The 15,330-nt window shown below is 42.8% G+C and overlaps 1 protein-coding gene across 1 annotated transcript in view; it reads right to left on the bottom strand.

Moving 5' to 3' along the window:
- The window catches only part of strbp (spermatid perinuclear RNA binding protein), a 104,150-nt gene that overhangs the window by 12,386 nt on the left and 76,434 nt on the right, over positions 1–15,330 (bottom strand). The window contains exons 4-11 of the mRNA XM_079582592.1: positions 12,614–12,882; positions 10,930–11,116; positions 8,264–8,573; positions 3,250–3,362; positions 2,572–2,667; positions 2,167–2,278; positions 936–1,033; positions 164–269 (exon numbers count right to left, since the gene is read on the bottom strand). Coding sequence (XP_079438718.1) covers positions 164–269; positions 936–1,033; positions 2,167–2,278; positions 2,572–2,667; positions 3,250–3,362; positions 8,264–8,573; positions 10,930–11,116; positions 12,614–12,882 — 1,291 coding nt within the window. The remainder of the gene's footprint in view (positions 1–163; positions 270–935; positions 1,034–2,166; positions 2,279–2,571; positions 2,668–3,249; positions 3,363–8,263; positions 8,574–10,929; positions 11,117–12,613; positions 12,883–15,330) is intronic.

The raw sequence follows: 15,330 nt of genomic DNA, 5'->3' as shown, positions 1-15,330 counted from the left end.
AGCTAGAAAACTGCACATGCTAAGGTTGTTGTGATAAGGAGACAGGAGGACAGTTTGAAAACCACTGCAAATAAACAAACAGGTAGAAACAGGAGACAGGAGACAGCGGCACTGACAAACAAGTGGGACTCAGAGACAGGCAGGTCGACAGCTGCACACACACCTTCTTTATCGGACCAGGGGAACTTCTGCAAGGGCTTGTTGTTCGGGAGAGGCTCCATCTCCAACACTTTGTAGATTTGTCCGAATGCCATGAGCCTGAGAGCATGCTGGAATTGACGCAAAAACAAGAAGTCGTTGTCAAAGGCCAAATTATTCATTAGTAAACTTGCACATTTAATTGGTTCAAATAGCAGGTATGCAGAACAGTTGTGTTTGTTTCTTAAGCCTGACCTACGCACACATCGAGATTTAGACAGAGGTGTGAGGTGGCACTCCTCCTATAAATCCATTAAGGAGTTGGAGTGTCTCAGATATTCATGAGGCACGCTGTAGCTCATTGACAGAACAGTTCTGCTCTCCTATCTGCTCTTGTATCTGCTCCAATACAATTATCCCCATTGACATTCAAGCCTTGTCCGGCCTGCCTTCAAAGGAAATGGACGGCAAGATCCGCTAAGCCATGCGGCTCAGAGGCTGCCCTGCTCACTCGACTGTGTGTGCGCGCCGGGTTATGGTAGCACACACATGCGAGCACTGTCCTCTGGATGTCAGAAATGGATTTATGGCTGGCACTGGCAGTAGTTTCTCACACTAATCATTAAAATTCAGTGCAGCACCTCTGTTAAGATGCTCCCTCAGATGTGTGAGTGCACGCCGTGGTGATAGGGCTATCTGTCTGGTAATAGGAGTGTTGCTTGTTGATTCTAACACACTGACAGCTCTGTGTGCGTGAAGCCTGCGATAACAGCATACTCAGACTGACGTGTGTGTACCTGTGCGCTGTAGGTGACGGCCTCAGCCTGCTGGTCGGTCATGTGGGCAAGTGTGTTTATGAGCTCCTTCTCACACGGGTCGTGTAAGCCCGGGCCACCTGCACAAGTGCCAGAGGAACACACAGATACGGCATGTCAGCTTCAGGTCAACCAAGGTCAGCATCATGAAATATTGAAACACACAATGTAGCACGAGATTTCCACTTTTTACAATAGTCATTCATGTTAATGTTCTCATTTACGATGGCAGCTGGAAGATTTTTCCTGCAACTATGCCGATTTAGAGACGGTCCAACATGCTATTGGGGCAGAACAGACCACATTTCAGTAAATATCCACCAAATGGACCAGTAAGCACTTCCAATTGTGCCATCCCATCTGATAACAGGAAATCCGCAAAACAATGACTATTGTGGGACTGCCAGGAAGTTATGAATCCAATGAATGAAACAAAACACAGTTGGATTTACATGATTGAGACACACTAAGGTATTACTAAGGATTACTGACTATGCTATACCCACTGCTACATGTAATGGGAGTCACAGCCATTAACTAAGCTCTGAAGAAGGTGCCAAGAAATCAAGAAAGTCCATTTGTGTTTTGCTTCATTCATTGGATTTATAGGAATGCCATGTACTTTCGTGCAGTGAAGAGTCATCATCTGTATTCTGTAGCTGAAGTGTTGCCTCTAAACACTTCAACACTTAAACTGCAACCGTGTACGACTCTACCATGCAGCTCGCTTTATGCCCTTGGATGAAGATCTGCTATAAACGTATGTAGTGATGATGCAAGAGAGAAATGTTTATGCACTAAAAATAGTTAAGGAATAGATAAATCAATAGGCGTAGGGCTTTTTGCTGATGCATCCCACGTTTCACATTTGCTAACACTTTTTTTGACCTTGAACTAAGTGTTTTGCCATTTAAATCGAACATCCTACACTAAATTTAAATGAGGTACAACAGCCATAATGAACGTGTCGTGCATTGATCATAAAAAGTCACGGCCTCCAAGTAATTTCTCAACATGTATAAAAAAAAACACCCTTGGCAATATCCCAAGCGCAGTCTAAATGAATCTGCGCTGTCCAATTATCACTTGTTTACACTCTCTCAAATGCGCGCATGTGCCAGGGATGCTAATGCGATCACATATGCGCCTGCTCTACCACTTTTAAGCCACCTTCAGCTCCACATTATCCAGCCGCTCGCATCGCGCCGCTTACCTGGCAGCAGGATGCCCGAGGCTACGCACTCCATGACTCGACGCAGTGCTTCTCCCGCCCCCAGAGGCCTGTTACAGGTCGCTATGGCCTTCTCACAGATAAGCTCCAAGGGCTGAGGAACACACACACAGAGCACATGCAACAGTGAGAAAAATACTGCTGGCTTGAATAGCTTTTCGCTCTCAGGGTTGGGTTGCCGTGGCATTCAACCGAGTCCTCGTGAGCAGCCACCACTGTTTAGGTTAATGTGCCTTCTGCATATAATACTTATGGGGCTGAGTGGTTATACTACATACACAAGAGCATGAAGAGACAACATGACTTCACAAAACGTACAAGAAAAGGTCAAATGATCGAGACAATTTAAGTTGAAGTCTGTGCAGGTAATTATAGACAACTACTCACCCATCCGTTGAGGGGTTCCCAAGTGGGATGTCTATTGCACATGTCTCTAAGTATCCTGAGAACTATAATGCAGGACTTGAGCCCGTTGACCCGAGCCTGGGAAAGGGAAAAATAGAGGCAAGATTAAAGTCACAGCAAGATAGACAATTCTGCAGAGTAAAAAAAAGTTAAAAAAAACAACTAAAAACAAACAGACAGCCTGCTTTACACCACAAAGGCACAGTTATAATGAAGTGATCTGAGCTTTCTACCATTTCCCTCAGAAACTGGATAGAGACACCCCTTCCCCCACCCTCATATTTTTGTTCTCTTGACTACAAAAGACTTCTTTGCAGAGCTATGTATGCATATGTTTTTGTAAGTAAGGTAAGTGTGCTGGAGACAGATGGGAAAGGGGGATGGTTTGGGGGGTAATAAAAAAGGGAAGCAATGGCATACTGTAACAGAGCAGGCAGGTTCACGTAATAGGCAAAAAGAAACAAAAAAATGAATATCAACCATTGCTTTTGTAGCCTTACGATAGAATCCACCGTTAATCTAACACTAAAATATTGGATATCTGGTGATTCGTTTGTTGCAACTACTGGTAGGTAAGCGTTCAATTAACTTTCCTCGCTAGAATTCGTCAGGCTACAAGAAGCGTCAGGCATTGAAGACAGGAAGTGAGTGGGTGCCGACCTGGAACCACTTGGCGTGTCGCAGCGCAGCCAGGGCCAGCAGACATCTGTGTCTATCCAGCACCTCCCCCTCCTCCTCCTCAGCCTCCACTCTGAGCGCAGCAGCACCAAACACTGCCACAAAACAATAACAACCCGATATAGAGAAGGTGAAACGCACACGTCCGCTCAGACAGACAGACGGTGTGTGTTTGAACGGTGCGTGTGTGTGTGAATGTAGGCACCCACACACACACACGCATGGAGTTTTGGCGTGTGAATGCGCACATACACACACACACATGCATGGAAATCTGGTACATACAAGGTGCTTCTCATGCCAGAAAGTTGCCCCCCTCTCGCCTTGTTCGAAAGTGCCGACTCTCGACGACCTACGATGAATGCTTTTTGGGGGGAAGGTTGCCTCGCATTTCTTTATGGAGTGCCATTTTCAACACCGTGATCAATCTCGGGCCGGTTAAGCGCAGCACACCTTCGCATCTCCGGTACGAGGTTTAAAAAACGGGGATGCGCCGTGCTTTGCTGCGCATTGATGTGTTGAAAATAACAGACATTACTCAACCCGGATTTCGCAGGTTCGCATCCATCCAGTCAACCGAAAAAAAAAATCAGTAAACGGGGGGGGGGGGGAAGCCTGGATCACAAGGTAGAGAGACAACTTTGTGGGATGGAGAGCGCCCCACGGACATACAACAAACAAATACTAAAAGAGTGCTTGATTTACAGGGATGCGGGCGCTGCTGAGACGTAGCCCAGCAAGGTAAATCAATCCCCTCTTTATGTATTTGAAGAGGATATTTTGATCCGGTCTACGCCAGGCAGGAGTCAAAATAGAAGTCGGCTGTTCAGAGGGATTACTTAAGGCGCACTTGATTTCACATTGTGGTATAGAGATGGTGTGGGAAGAGCAATTAAAAAAAGAAAAAGAAAAACAAAACAAAACCTGTCTGAGCAAACACAGAATCAAGCGCTCCTAAAGTAGAACTGAAAAATAAGGACAAGTCTACGAGAGTTTGGCCCAAGTCTGAGATAAACACAAGACAGGAGGGATCAAGGCAGGGTTTAGTCAGAGCATCATGTTTGGTACAGAGCATTTTGTTTATATGGAAGCGTTTGATGTATGCCCCACAGACACAATTAAACCGGCCACTATGACACCGCAATGTACAGTGAGTATATGAATGAGTGTGGTTACATGGTGTTTTTCCATTGAAGATTCTGGACATAGCGCTGGCTCACTTATTCTAGTTCGTTACGTAGCAGTCTCACAATAAAACCGATAGCAAGTTTATTTTATATTTATATATATAAAAAAATATATATAGACACTGATATCGCTACAATAATACATTATAAGTTCTGGGAAAAAATATATATTTATATATATACAAATTCACAGTGACTGAGGTAATCAGGCCCAATACAATATCTGCAGATCTATTCCATTGCTTTCATGGTTGTGATGATAAGGTCGATGCAATTCATTGTCTATCACACATAAATACCCATTATCTACATAAGTGTACAGTGGATAGATAATCTCAGACGCATCTTTGGACTTGCCCATATATGGTCATGTTAGAAGCAGCCAGACACCCTCTTCAGTAAAGGCCCATAAATAACGGCCCATAAATACTTAAAGGAACAGGCCACAGTTTTTACATAATGGAGATATGTTCTTACCTTAGCTTAGACGAGTTGATATATACCTGTCTGGTATGGTCAGCCACGCAAATGTTGTTAACGTTTAGCCCCTCCCAGCAAAGGTATAGCACGTAATAACACCAGCACCTCGACTTCCGCACCGTGATATCGTCAAAGTACTCCAGGTGTTCTTACGCCTCACAATATAGAGCCCCTTTCTATCCGCTTAGAAAATCGACATGTTTAATTTTGTGTAACTAGACTTGGATCGTGTAAAGGCTCACGTAACTGTATTTAAATAGGGAAAAGGTGGAACAGCTTGGTAGCTTCCAACTTCACCCCCCGTTTGGGGCTAAACCTTTGCTGGGAGAGGCAAAACGCTAACAACATTTGCGTGTCTGAGTGCACACACACCAAACAGGTACATATCAACTTGTCTAAGGTAAGAACATATCTCAGTGTAAAAACGGTGGCCTGTTCCTTTAAAAAAAACAATGCTAACCAGGAAGCTACATTAGCTTCATGCTACATTATGCTAACGAGTGCCGTTTTTCACTTCTACTGAATCCATATAGACCCGATCTTGGCTTGACTTAATTGGTGTGTGATAAATATGTTCATAGTCCGCCAGAAAACGGCTAAAAGAGGTATCAATTGTATTGTGTTTTCTTCCCCCTTGGCTAGACCACGCCCCCTTGTATGATGTGTTGCCATCATGTTTGTAACTATGTATTAAAAGCACATCCTTGAGGCAGCCTATATCTCGCATTAGCCCTGAGCTCATCTGGCCATTGCCGCAGTGCACTCTTCGTCTATCATCACTAATGCATGTTCTTGTGTGACAGTAAATCTCAAGGTCTACGAGGGTCCCGGCTGTGCATGGACCACTCTGCTGCTTCGGTGGATCATTATACTTCACCAGCCGCCCCTCTCGCTGGCGTCAGTGGCCGCTCGCTCACTCAGCGGGCCTTTTATCATTATCCTGCTTTGTGTTGCTGATAACATCTTATCATTTGGACTCATCAGAAAAATGTCCCGCTATCAAGTCTCGCCTAATATACTGTTGCAGCATGCAGCACAACTGTCACATGTAAAAAACTGTTCACATATATTAAAAGCCAGAAAGCACATATATATACATGAAGAGAATAGTAAATGCCTTATACAATCAACTTCAAGCTAAACCAAAGGCATCACTGTCCAACACCATTTACCAGCTAAAGCAATCACGGTAGTTTTCCTATCACTATATTGTTCTCCACTCACAGTAAAACATCGGACTGAGTTTACATTAACAATTTACAATAATATTTTTGAGTTTTAGTCTAGTTTTTCATCCAATTGTGTCAAAACAAGACCTATCACCTAATATTACGTTAATTATAATTTTCCAATATATTGTGCAGCTCAAGTTCATTTGCAAAATAAAAAGAACAAAGTAGCAACACTCCAGTCTCCACACAGACTAAAGATCATTGATATAATTTAACACAGCTAACTTGTGCAGGGTTTGCTTTATAAGGATTATAAATGGCAAACACCTTAAAGGGATATTTCAGGATTTTTGACGTAGGGTCTAATTTCCTCGTTATCCAAGGTGTTGTTGATTTCTGGATATATATTTCTTTTATTCATTCAGTCCTTATATGTGAAGAGCTTAGTGGTGCTAGGCTAGTGCATGTCTATAGTAACTAGTAGCCTGCATTAAAAACCTTTTCAAAATCATGGGGTAGTCCTCCAAACGTTGCCATATCTGATTTGCAGAAAGCCTCTTTGTGAATTCCACGTGTAGTAATGCGGCCGCAGGTAAACAAACTACTGTAGATCCGGTAATCTAGCAGATCACTCCGCCGCTGCGTAGCTTACAGCCAGGAATCTGATGCTGCTCAAATATAAGTTATTTTAAATGCAAAATGGTTATATTTCAAACATTATTCAGTCAACACAGACATGTATATGGGTGATCTGGTGTTATAAGTGATTTGCCTCAGGTGCTCTGTGCTTGGGTGTTTTTAATGCAGGCTACTAGTTACCATAGACATGCGCTAGCCTAGCACTAGCCTAGCACCACTAAACTCTTCAAATATAAGGACTGCATGAATGAAAAAAAAAAGAAAGAAAATCTCCAGAATCAACAACACTCTGAGTAACTAGCAAATGAGGCCCTATGTCAAAAATCCTGAAATATCCCTTCAATGTTCAATATCCGTAAACATGCAGCATGGAGTCCAACAGATGAACATGTTATTGTGGAATGTGTGGAAAGGAATTCAAGAAAATGTACTTTTAGCTTTAGCTGAAAACATAATTATATAAACCATACATTATCTATGCATTGCAATATAGTGCAATGAGCCCAAAGGTTTAAACTCAGTCAAAGAGGATTTAAAATATTTATTGCCTGGGGGATAGCTACACATTATTAGGAAATAAAGATTTATGATTGCATTGGATTTGCTGGACTGCCATAAACGAGATTAAGCGCATTGATTTTTTCAAGTGTTAAATTTAGTCCCCCTGCCTCTATCAAACACAGCAGTATATTTTCAAGGGTTATTTATACATTTGACAACCTCATAAAACATAGCTTAACCGCCCAAAAGTTATATTTGCTTGTCTATCTGAATGTTTTAAAGATAATATGGCTTCCTTCCTAGGACGTAACTATCTGAGACAAAGTACCTCTCGACCCCCTCCTGGGCTAATGAAGTCTGAGCAATTAGACCGCTACCGTGGTGTGACCGCCATCTTTACCCGACACTTACGAAATATGGATGTGTGTGAATTTGTCGGGCCCAGGGCTGCGCGTGTCTCTGATGGGTCAGGGAGAATATACGAGCAGTCATCTTCATCTCAGCGAGGCGCTTGTCGTGATGTACGGCTAACCTTCGTGCTATCGCTCATCTCAGACTGAACCCTGGATGTCTAAAAGGGGAAGGGGCTGCAGGATGGATGGGCAGCTGGCTACTGCTTGGTTATTGATTCGATTTGGGCTGCCTGCTGGCTGCTCTTCTCCTTAGCATCAACAACAAGCAATTATTACATGAGAACAGAACCTGCAGGCCGGAAGCAGGATTTGTTATAAGAAATCCTTCTACTTAATATCATTAATTCATCTAAAAATATTGACATAGTCAGCTAAAGAATGAACAACCTAACTGCTTCTCCATGATGAACCCACAAGGCAGTAATGGACCAATCAAACGTAAGCTGGAAGCACAGAAATATTTTACATACAGTATAACTATGCGACATAAGCAAACAACTAAACTGCGGTGTTTCTGAAACCTCAAGCATCTGTGAAAGAAATAATATGTGTCTGGTCGCCAAAATAAAGCAATAAGACAGAGAGTTTGTGTAAGTGTCCATACCAAGGCCATTGTTCATGTCCGGCTGCTCCTCTTCCTCCTGTACAGCCTCCTGTACAGCCTCCTGTACAGCCTCCTGTACAGCCTCCTGTACAGACTCCTCTACCTCCGTCACGCCTTCCTCTCCCTCCTCCGCCTCTTCCTCCACGTCCCCCTCCTCCTCCTCCTCGAGCTCTTCATCATCCAGGTCGTCCCTCATGGCAGGCGAGGTGAGTGTGATCTTCAGATTGAGTTTTGGATCTGTCGTCGTTTGTACTAAGATGGCCGCCTCGGGCAAACAGCTTGTGACCTCGTATTTCTCCTCTGTCAGCTTCTGCAGTGTGTCAAACAGACAGCGATGGATGGTCAGGGGCCAAGGACAGGACACAGAGAAGGAGGATCTCATTTTGTGTGGCCTTCATGGAGTCAATTTTACTATCTCTGTATACAGTATATGTGACATTGTTGTCATTGTAAAGAGGCTCCATCATTCAGTGTTTATGATGGGCCACCAAGCATAACCTAAGCTTGACATTAACACTTTTGTTTAGCTTTGGCTAGTAATTAATTTAATTTACAGAGATACAGCTCTATACTTAAACAGATACATGCCCTTTACATTTCCACAGCCCTATTGGCCAGCCTCCGTCATGCTCAGAGTGGATTTAACGATCAAAGTGAAGCGTGAACTACTCAAAGAAGAAGATACTAACTTTGAGATTGTAATACAATTTAACTCATAATCTAAGATCCAGTATTTTATTTCTACTTTTTGTTTGTCATTTTTGTAGATTAATCTTAATCAAGATGGAGCAAAATATGAAATTGTGAAAGAAACTAAAATCAATTAAAATGGGTTAATTCAGATAGCAATCCTAGTGGAATATCGTGGGCAGAACTGGGTCGTCAAAAGCTTCTTCTCGCTCTTGCTGTCAACTCATGAAGATCGTGCAGTTGATACTACAAAATTCCTGGACGACTGAGAGCCACCACATTCAGACACTAATGTTTCAAATGAATAATCCGAGTTAAAGGCAAATAAGTTAACGTCAAGCCTTGAGTATCAGTACATTTCTTGTGATATTTGTCTGAGGGAAGTCCACTACCACATTTTGAATTGCAGACTTTGTGCAGTTACGAATGGAATCTATCAAAAAGTGAGATTAGCAAGCAAGTGGTATCCTTCAAGTATTGCTTAGGTTGAAATGAGAAACGCAGCATCCCCTTGTGAGCTGTAAACAAACTTCAGTCAGAGAGAGCCTGTGATGCTGCCTAAGTGAACAGTGAGGCTGGTCTCCATTGACTTTGGCTCTGATGAGAAAATCAGACTGTGGTCACTGGGCCAAGACACGAGATTAGTCCTGCCCACACACCTCACTAAACACAAGGCTGCCCCCTTGCACCACGCGCCACTTAGCTGCTTCTGACAATCAGCACATGGGCCACATAATATTTACTCAATTCTGCCTATGATTTACAAGAATCACAAGGCAAGTAAAGTTTAATCGTGGGTATTTATTTCATTTCTTTCACCTTGTTGCACAAAGGCAAGTCATCACCCATATAGTTGGATTGGGAATAGCCTATAGTTTTTACAGTCCTCTTCAATTTATCCATGCATGAGGCTCGCTGTCACAAAAGTAAACTGAACTTCAGACCTCAATAGGTAATTAACATGGACATTATTAACAATCACCTATCAGTTAATATTGCCAAAACCACAGGCTGGTATATCTTAGTTCCTTCTCGAGTTCTTTACAGTTTAAAACATTTTGAAAGTTTTCATTTGAAAAATAAATACATTTTTGAGTATTGCGTAAACGTCCATTTGACGCACAGGAGATGAATCGTTTCTAACCTAAAAACACATCCCTCAGTAGCTACAATATTTGAAAAACCAAAATAGCATTCACACTATTTTCCCTGTTCTGCTGGCATGGAGAAATGACAGCTTCACTTTATGCCCCGACTCGTTAATGAAGAAACTCAACACTGATGTAGTGACGTGAGCTGTAATCACACATGACTCATCCATAATAAAACAGCTCCCAAGAACACCCACTTAATGATATTGCTGGCCCTTGAGTACGCAAACACTTTCAACAGACCGCTCTACACTTCTGTAATGAAACCGAATAGGTCATGAATTAAAACACACACTGAAGAAAGCGCCAATAAGACGGTGCAATGAGACAATTTGAAAATAAAGCTGTGTGTCATAAAGAGTAATCAGGGAAACTAAACTGCTCTACATTTCTGCTATCTGCTTTTTAGCCTCGCTCATCTAAGGCTCAAAGTCACCACAATATTATGCATCAGTCTTTATTCACTCCCCGCATGGCAATATGGCCACAGCTGCCCTAGGGTTCGCCGACAATATGAGGCTGCTAATCTGCACCATCCGCACACCACCAGCCACCCACTCATTCACACACCACACTTGAGCTACTTTGTATTCTAACACGGTCTCCTATCCCGCTATTAACCCAGCTCAGCCCTTCTTAGACAGGTCAATTGACAATTCTACCATAGAGATAGAGTCTTAGCCGTCTCTAGAGCTAATTTTTAAATCATATGTTCCTTATAATGATGTATTATCAGAGGAGTGCCACCTATTGGCCCCTAATTGCAGCTCACATGCTTCCCGCCTGCTAATGTGCAAGACTATTCATGCAGGGCGTGTCTCTCACCTCTATCTGAGCAGGTAAATTGTGGCAGACAGTGTCCAGCAGAGTCTGTGTGGGTTTGTCTCGACACATCAGCACCAGCTCCAGATCCATGTCGCCTTTGATCAGCAGGCCTTTAGCCACTAGGCCGATTCTCATCACGCCACACAGCACACCGCCGCCGCCGCCGCCGCCGCCACCGCTCGGCTCCCTGCGGGCGTGCAAATGACACAACACTTTACTTACTGTACTTTCAGAGCTGAAATTACAACTCAAAGGTTTTTTTCTCTTATGAGCAGAGGTGGGTAAAGCAGCCAAAATATTTAGTCAAGAAAGAGCAACGTTGCTTAAATGATATTGCTCAAGTACAAGTCAAAAGTAATGACTTAAAAAATTACTCAAGTAAAAGTAAAAAAGTCCTTTGAGTATATGTTACTTAAGTAGAGAAAGTAACTGCTTGTAAAATAGTAATAGTTTGTAAAATGGAATAAAATACAGAAATGACCATTTTGCCTTTTTTGGGGGGATCAGATTTAAAGCAGAACTAAGTAAGTCATGCCCCTAGGTGCCCCAGGTGTCGTAGCATGTTACATTTTTACTCATTAATTGTCCGTGAGAGTAAATACTACGCTGACAGAAAAGACAAAGGGAGAGAGGGATATTGTACATCAAATTACACAATAGAGATATTTTTTATTCTCTCAAACTTGGCTGTAAATACTGTTTAAGTGGTGCTAGCCCGCAGTTAGCTTTGCCCGTTAGCTTGCTAGCTTGTTAGCTTCTTCTTCATGATTCCATGTGTATTGGTGCTCTGGGTCGAAGCAAGGAAAGTGTGATTTTCTGGCCAGCGACACCAGGGTTAGATGAAAGACCCCCCAATCAAATCATTAACACTCGTATTACTGCCAGAGGGACTATGAAAAGGATTTATTAAGGTAAAAAAGTTACTTAGTTCTTTAAGACCAAAGGGCGACAAAAGTCCAACACTTTTTACATCAGACTTCAGAATTTAGGTTAATCACTGAATAACGTTGCAGACTTGCCACTCAATTTGCTGCTGTTGCCATGGTGAAATGCTTACTGCCATGCTGTTGCTATGTTATGACATCATGTGCATAACCTCTATACTGTGCAAAGAAACATAAAACCAACAGGGCAATTCTACATGTATGATTGGCCAAAGCTTGTTGGTACATGTCTTAATAGTCTCATTTGGTCCAAGGTAAATCAGAATATATCACCTACAGCCATCTTTAATGTAAATATAATAAGGTTGGGTCTTAAATTAATAAGGTTGGGTCTTAAATGAAAGTAATTTCCGGTCTGACAAACTTCATCCCTACAATTGCTGACATTTCTGTGTGTGGAAGCGAGAAATTGGGAAAGTCATTTCTAGTCTTATCTTGAAATATGTCTTAAGGCTTACAAGTCGGAGATGGTAGTTTGTTACATTAATGGTGAAATACATTTTGGTAATTGAAAGAGATCTTTTTAAATCTTGCTAAACCTGACATTGAAGCTCCAAACCGGAAAATGCATCCTGTCAAAGTAATAAATAAGGCCGGTTCAATGAAAGAGAGAGCTACAAATCATAGAAGGAAGAGACAGCCCCTTCAACAGCCCGTCAACGGTTTAATTGGAGTCTTTAAAATCCACTCACATCTGGTAACTTTATTTTTTTCACATTTGGTAGATGAATATTGCGTACCTGGGGCCCTCACTGGGTTCTTCAGCCTCATCTCCCGCCTCTTCACTTGGCTCCTCCTCCTTCTGCTCTTTGCTCTCTGCTGGTTGGCTGTCTGTCTGAACCCGCACATCCCCGCTGCTCTGGTCCAGCCAATCAGAGACGTGCTTGAGGGCGCACTCCACTGTGGACACCAGCGTCTGCACCGCCTCCAGTTCCGCGGAGGAGGGGTAGATGGTGGAGTGTTTCGCCATGACGTGGCGGTCATCGTTACTGAAGGAACGAAAGGACCTCTGCAAAGACAATATAAGAGATATCAATCATTTGAGTAAATTAGTGGTGCTCTACCAAAGTAATCTGTCGAAGTGGATTGAGTCATATGTATTATCACATTTCCATATTGTTATCTGTTAATGGGGGGGTGGGTACATGGGCTTTATTGGGATTGGACATGTGTGGGTTAGCATCCTCGTGGCAGCGTTTGGTGATGGTCACGCCCGATATCAGATGAGGATGCTCTTTGGAAGTGAAAAGGTTGGCAATCTGTCAAAACATAAGCCCAGTTGTCTCATTACAAGATTGAATTAAAGCAGAACTAATTAAACTCGTGCCCCTAGAGGCCATAAGCGCCACTGTAGGTGTCGTAGCACGTTGCGGTTTATTACACATGAATTGTCCGTGAGAGTAAATACTACGCTGACAGAAAAGACAAAGAGAGATGGTGATATTGTACATCCAATTACACAATGGAGCTCATTTTTTTCACTCAAACTTAGCTGTAAATACTGTTTAAGTGGCGCTGGCCTGCAGTTAGCTTTGCCCGTTAGCCTGTTAGCTACTTCTTCGTGATTCTATTAGCGTGTATTGCGCAGGAAAGTGGCAGGAAAGTTGCAATTGTGGTTTTCTGGCCAGAGACACCAAGGGGAGATGAAACCCCAATCATCCCATTAACACTTGTATTACCCCCAGAGGGACTACGGAAAGGATTTATTAAGGTAAATACGTTACTCAGTGCTTCTTTAACTACCTTCTAGTGAATACAGAATATGTCAACTTGTCAAACATAAGAGAAAGTAGTAATGGTTGTTATTATTCCTCATCACTCTGTCCACTTGTAAGCTTTTTCAAAATGAAAGCAACAATAGGTCCAAAAGTGTCCAAGCGCAAACCAAGTAAATTCACTTGAATCTCAACATTGCGATCCTCACAGAAGAGGAACTGAAGGGGACATGAACAGGTCTTACTCGAACCAATTCAAAAGAAAAGCAAATTACAAGGAACCAGCTTTTGTCAATAAGAATGTGAACAGGCAGAGAACCACTATTCATTTTGGCCCGGGAAGCGCAGAGGCAATTCATCATAGTTGGATTTCACTTTAACTCGAGTGTTTATCATGCAGCCTGGTGCTCTTCTCCGATACTACAAACAAACTCAGTCGGAACAGCCACGGGCATTTGCCAAATTTTACTATCAAAAACAGCGTGCATGCGTATTCGAAGTGGCGGAGACTCAGAGTGTGCGCATTAGCATATTCTACTGGAGATTTGAACTGGAGGGCGAGAGGGGGGAGGAAAGAGGTGGCATGAGGGTGACGGGGGTTTGTTTACTTCCAGTCTTTAGCGAAAGCTTTTTTCAAATTATGAAAAGGGTAGCGTCTAATTGCTTCTCATACCAAAGGGGAGAACTGACAGTGTTTAGCTTCGTTTCCAACAAAGATCAAAAAACACCTAAAATACTCTGTTGCCAAAACAAACAAGCGCTGAGACAAGTATTTAGAGATATTTGCATTTTTGTTCCAAGGCCTCCATTCGAAATCCTTTTGACGACAAGTATGATCTAACGGAGCGTCACTAGTGCATAAAACACTTGAGTCGTCTCCTGTCTAGTGCTCGATGTAGCGTATCAACAAAAAGCTTTCTGCTGCTCTCTTGAACGGAAAAGTATACATTTTTCAACCGGCAGGTCCATTTAGTAGCTCTGACCCAGCACATGCATGGACGGACACACCACCTTTATGCCTCCTCGCCCCCATCTCGTCCCATCCATCTGTCCTAATTCACTCAGGCACTCAGACCCTGGGAATACAAGACCACAACTCACTCACAGAAGAGAAAACAAAAACAAAAAAACAAGGAGGCTCAGGATCTCAGGTGGGCAACATCAAATGAGGCCAGCCCCGTAGAAGGGTAAGGAAAAAAAAGGGTAATAACGGAAGGAAGAGATGATAGGACACAGATGAGGACTGAAGGAGGGAAGAGTGCAGGGTCTTCTTGAGTTCTATTAGAAAGAACGGGACGGAGACGAGGAGCAGGTGCAGCCCAGGTCCCTCTGACATGCAATTTGCAATTAATCCTCCACAGATGGGCCCAAGTGCGTCTGCTGGCTTATCAACAGTCAAACGTTCTCGTACGAGGATGAGCGCTATGCCAATACTGGCCATAACAAATTAGAAATGACACACGGCGGTGCAACAATACTTGAATCGATTTGAGCGTAGGTGGACGACTGCAGAACCATTTTGATGTTGACAATGTGAAAGTTACAGGACGATTACATTTAAGGGGGGGGGGGGCACTGAAAGCTCTGGATGGACTGAGATGTGAGTTAATACAATAGATATGTGCATCCGGCAAAAACAAGTTGTCAAGACGCATTACTATGCCGACCACAATTTAAGATAATGATGAGATGCAACACAATGGGCATCGCTCCAATTTAAAAATCATTCAGAAATAAGTTTG

Source organism: Gobius niger (assembly GCF_951799975.1).
Source record: "Gobius niger genome assembly, chromosome: 2".
NCBI lineage: Eukaryota > Metazoa > Chordata > Actinopteri > Gobiiformes > Gobiidae > Gobius > Gobius niger.
Note: the sequence above shows the minus strand (reverse complement) of the source record. Positions and strands in the feature narration are given on the sequence as shown.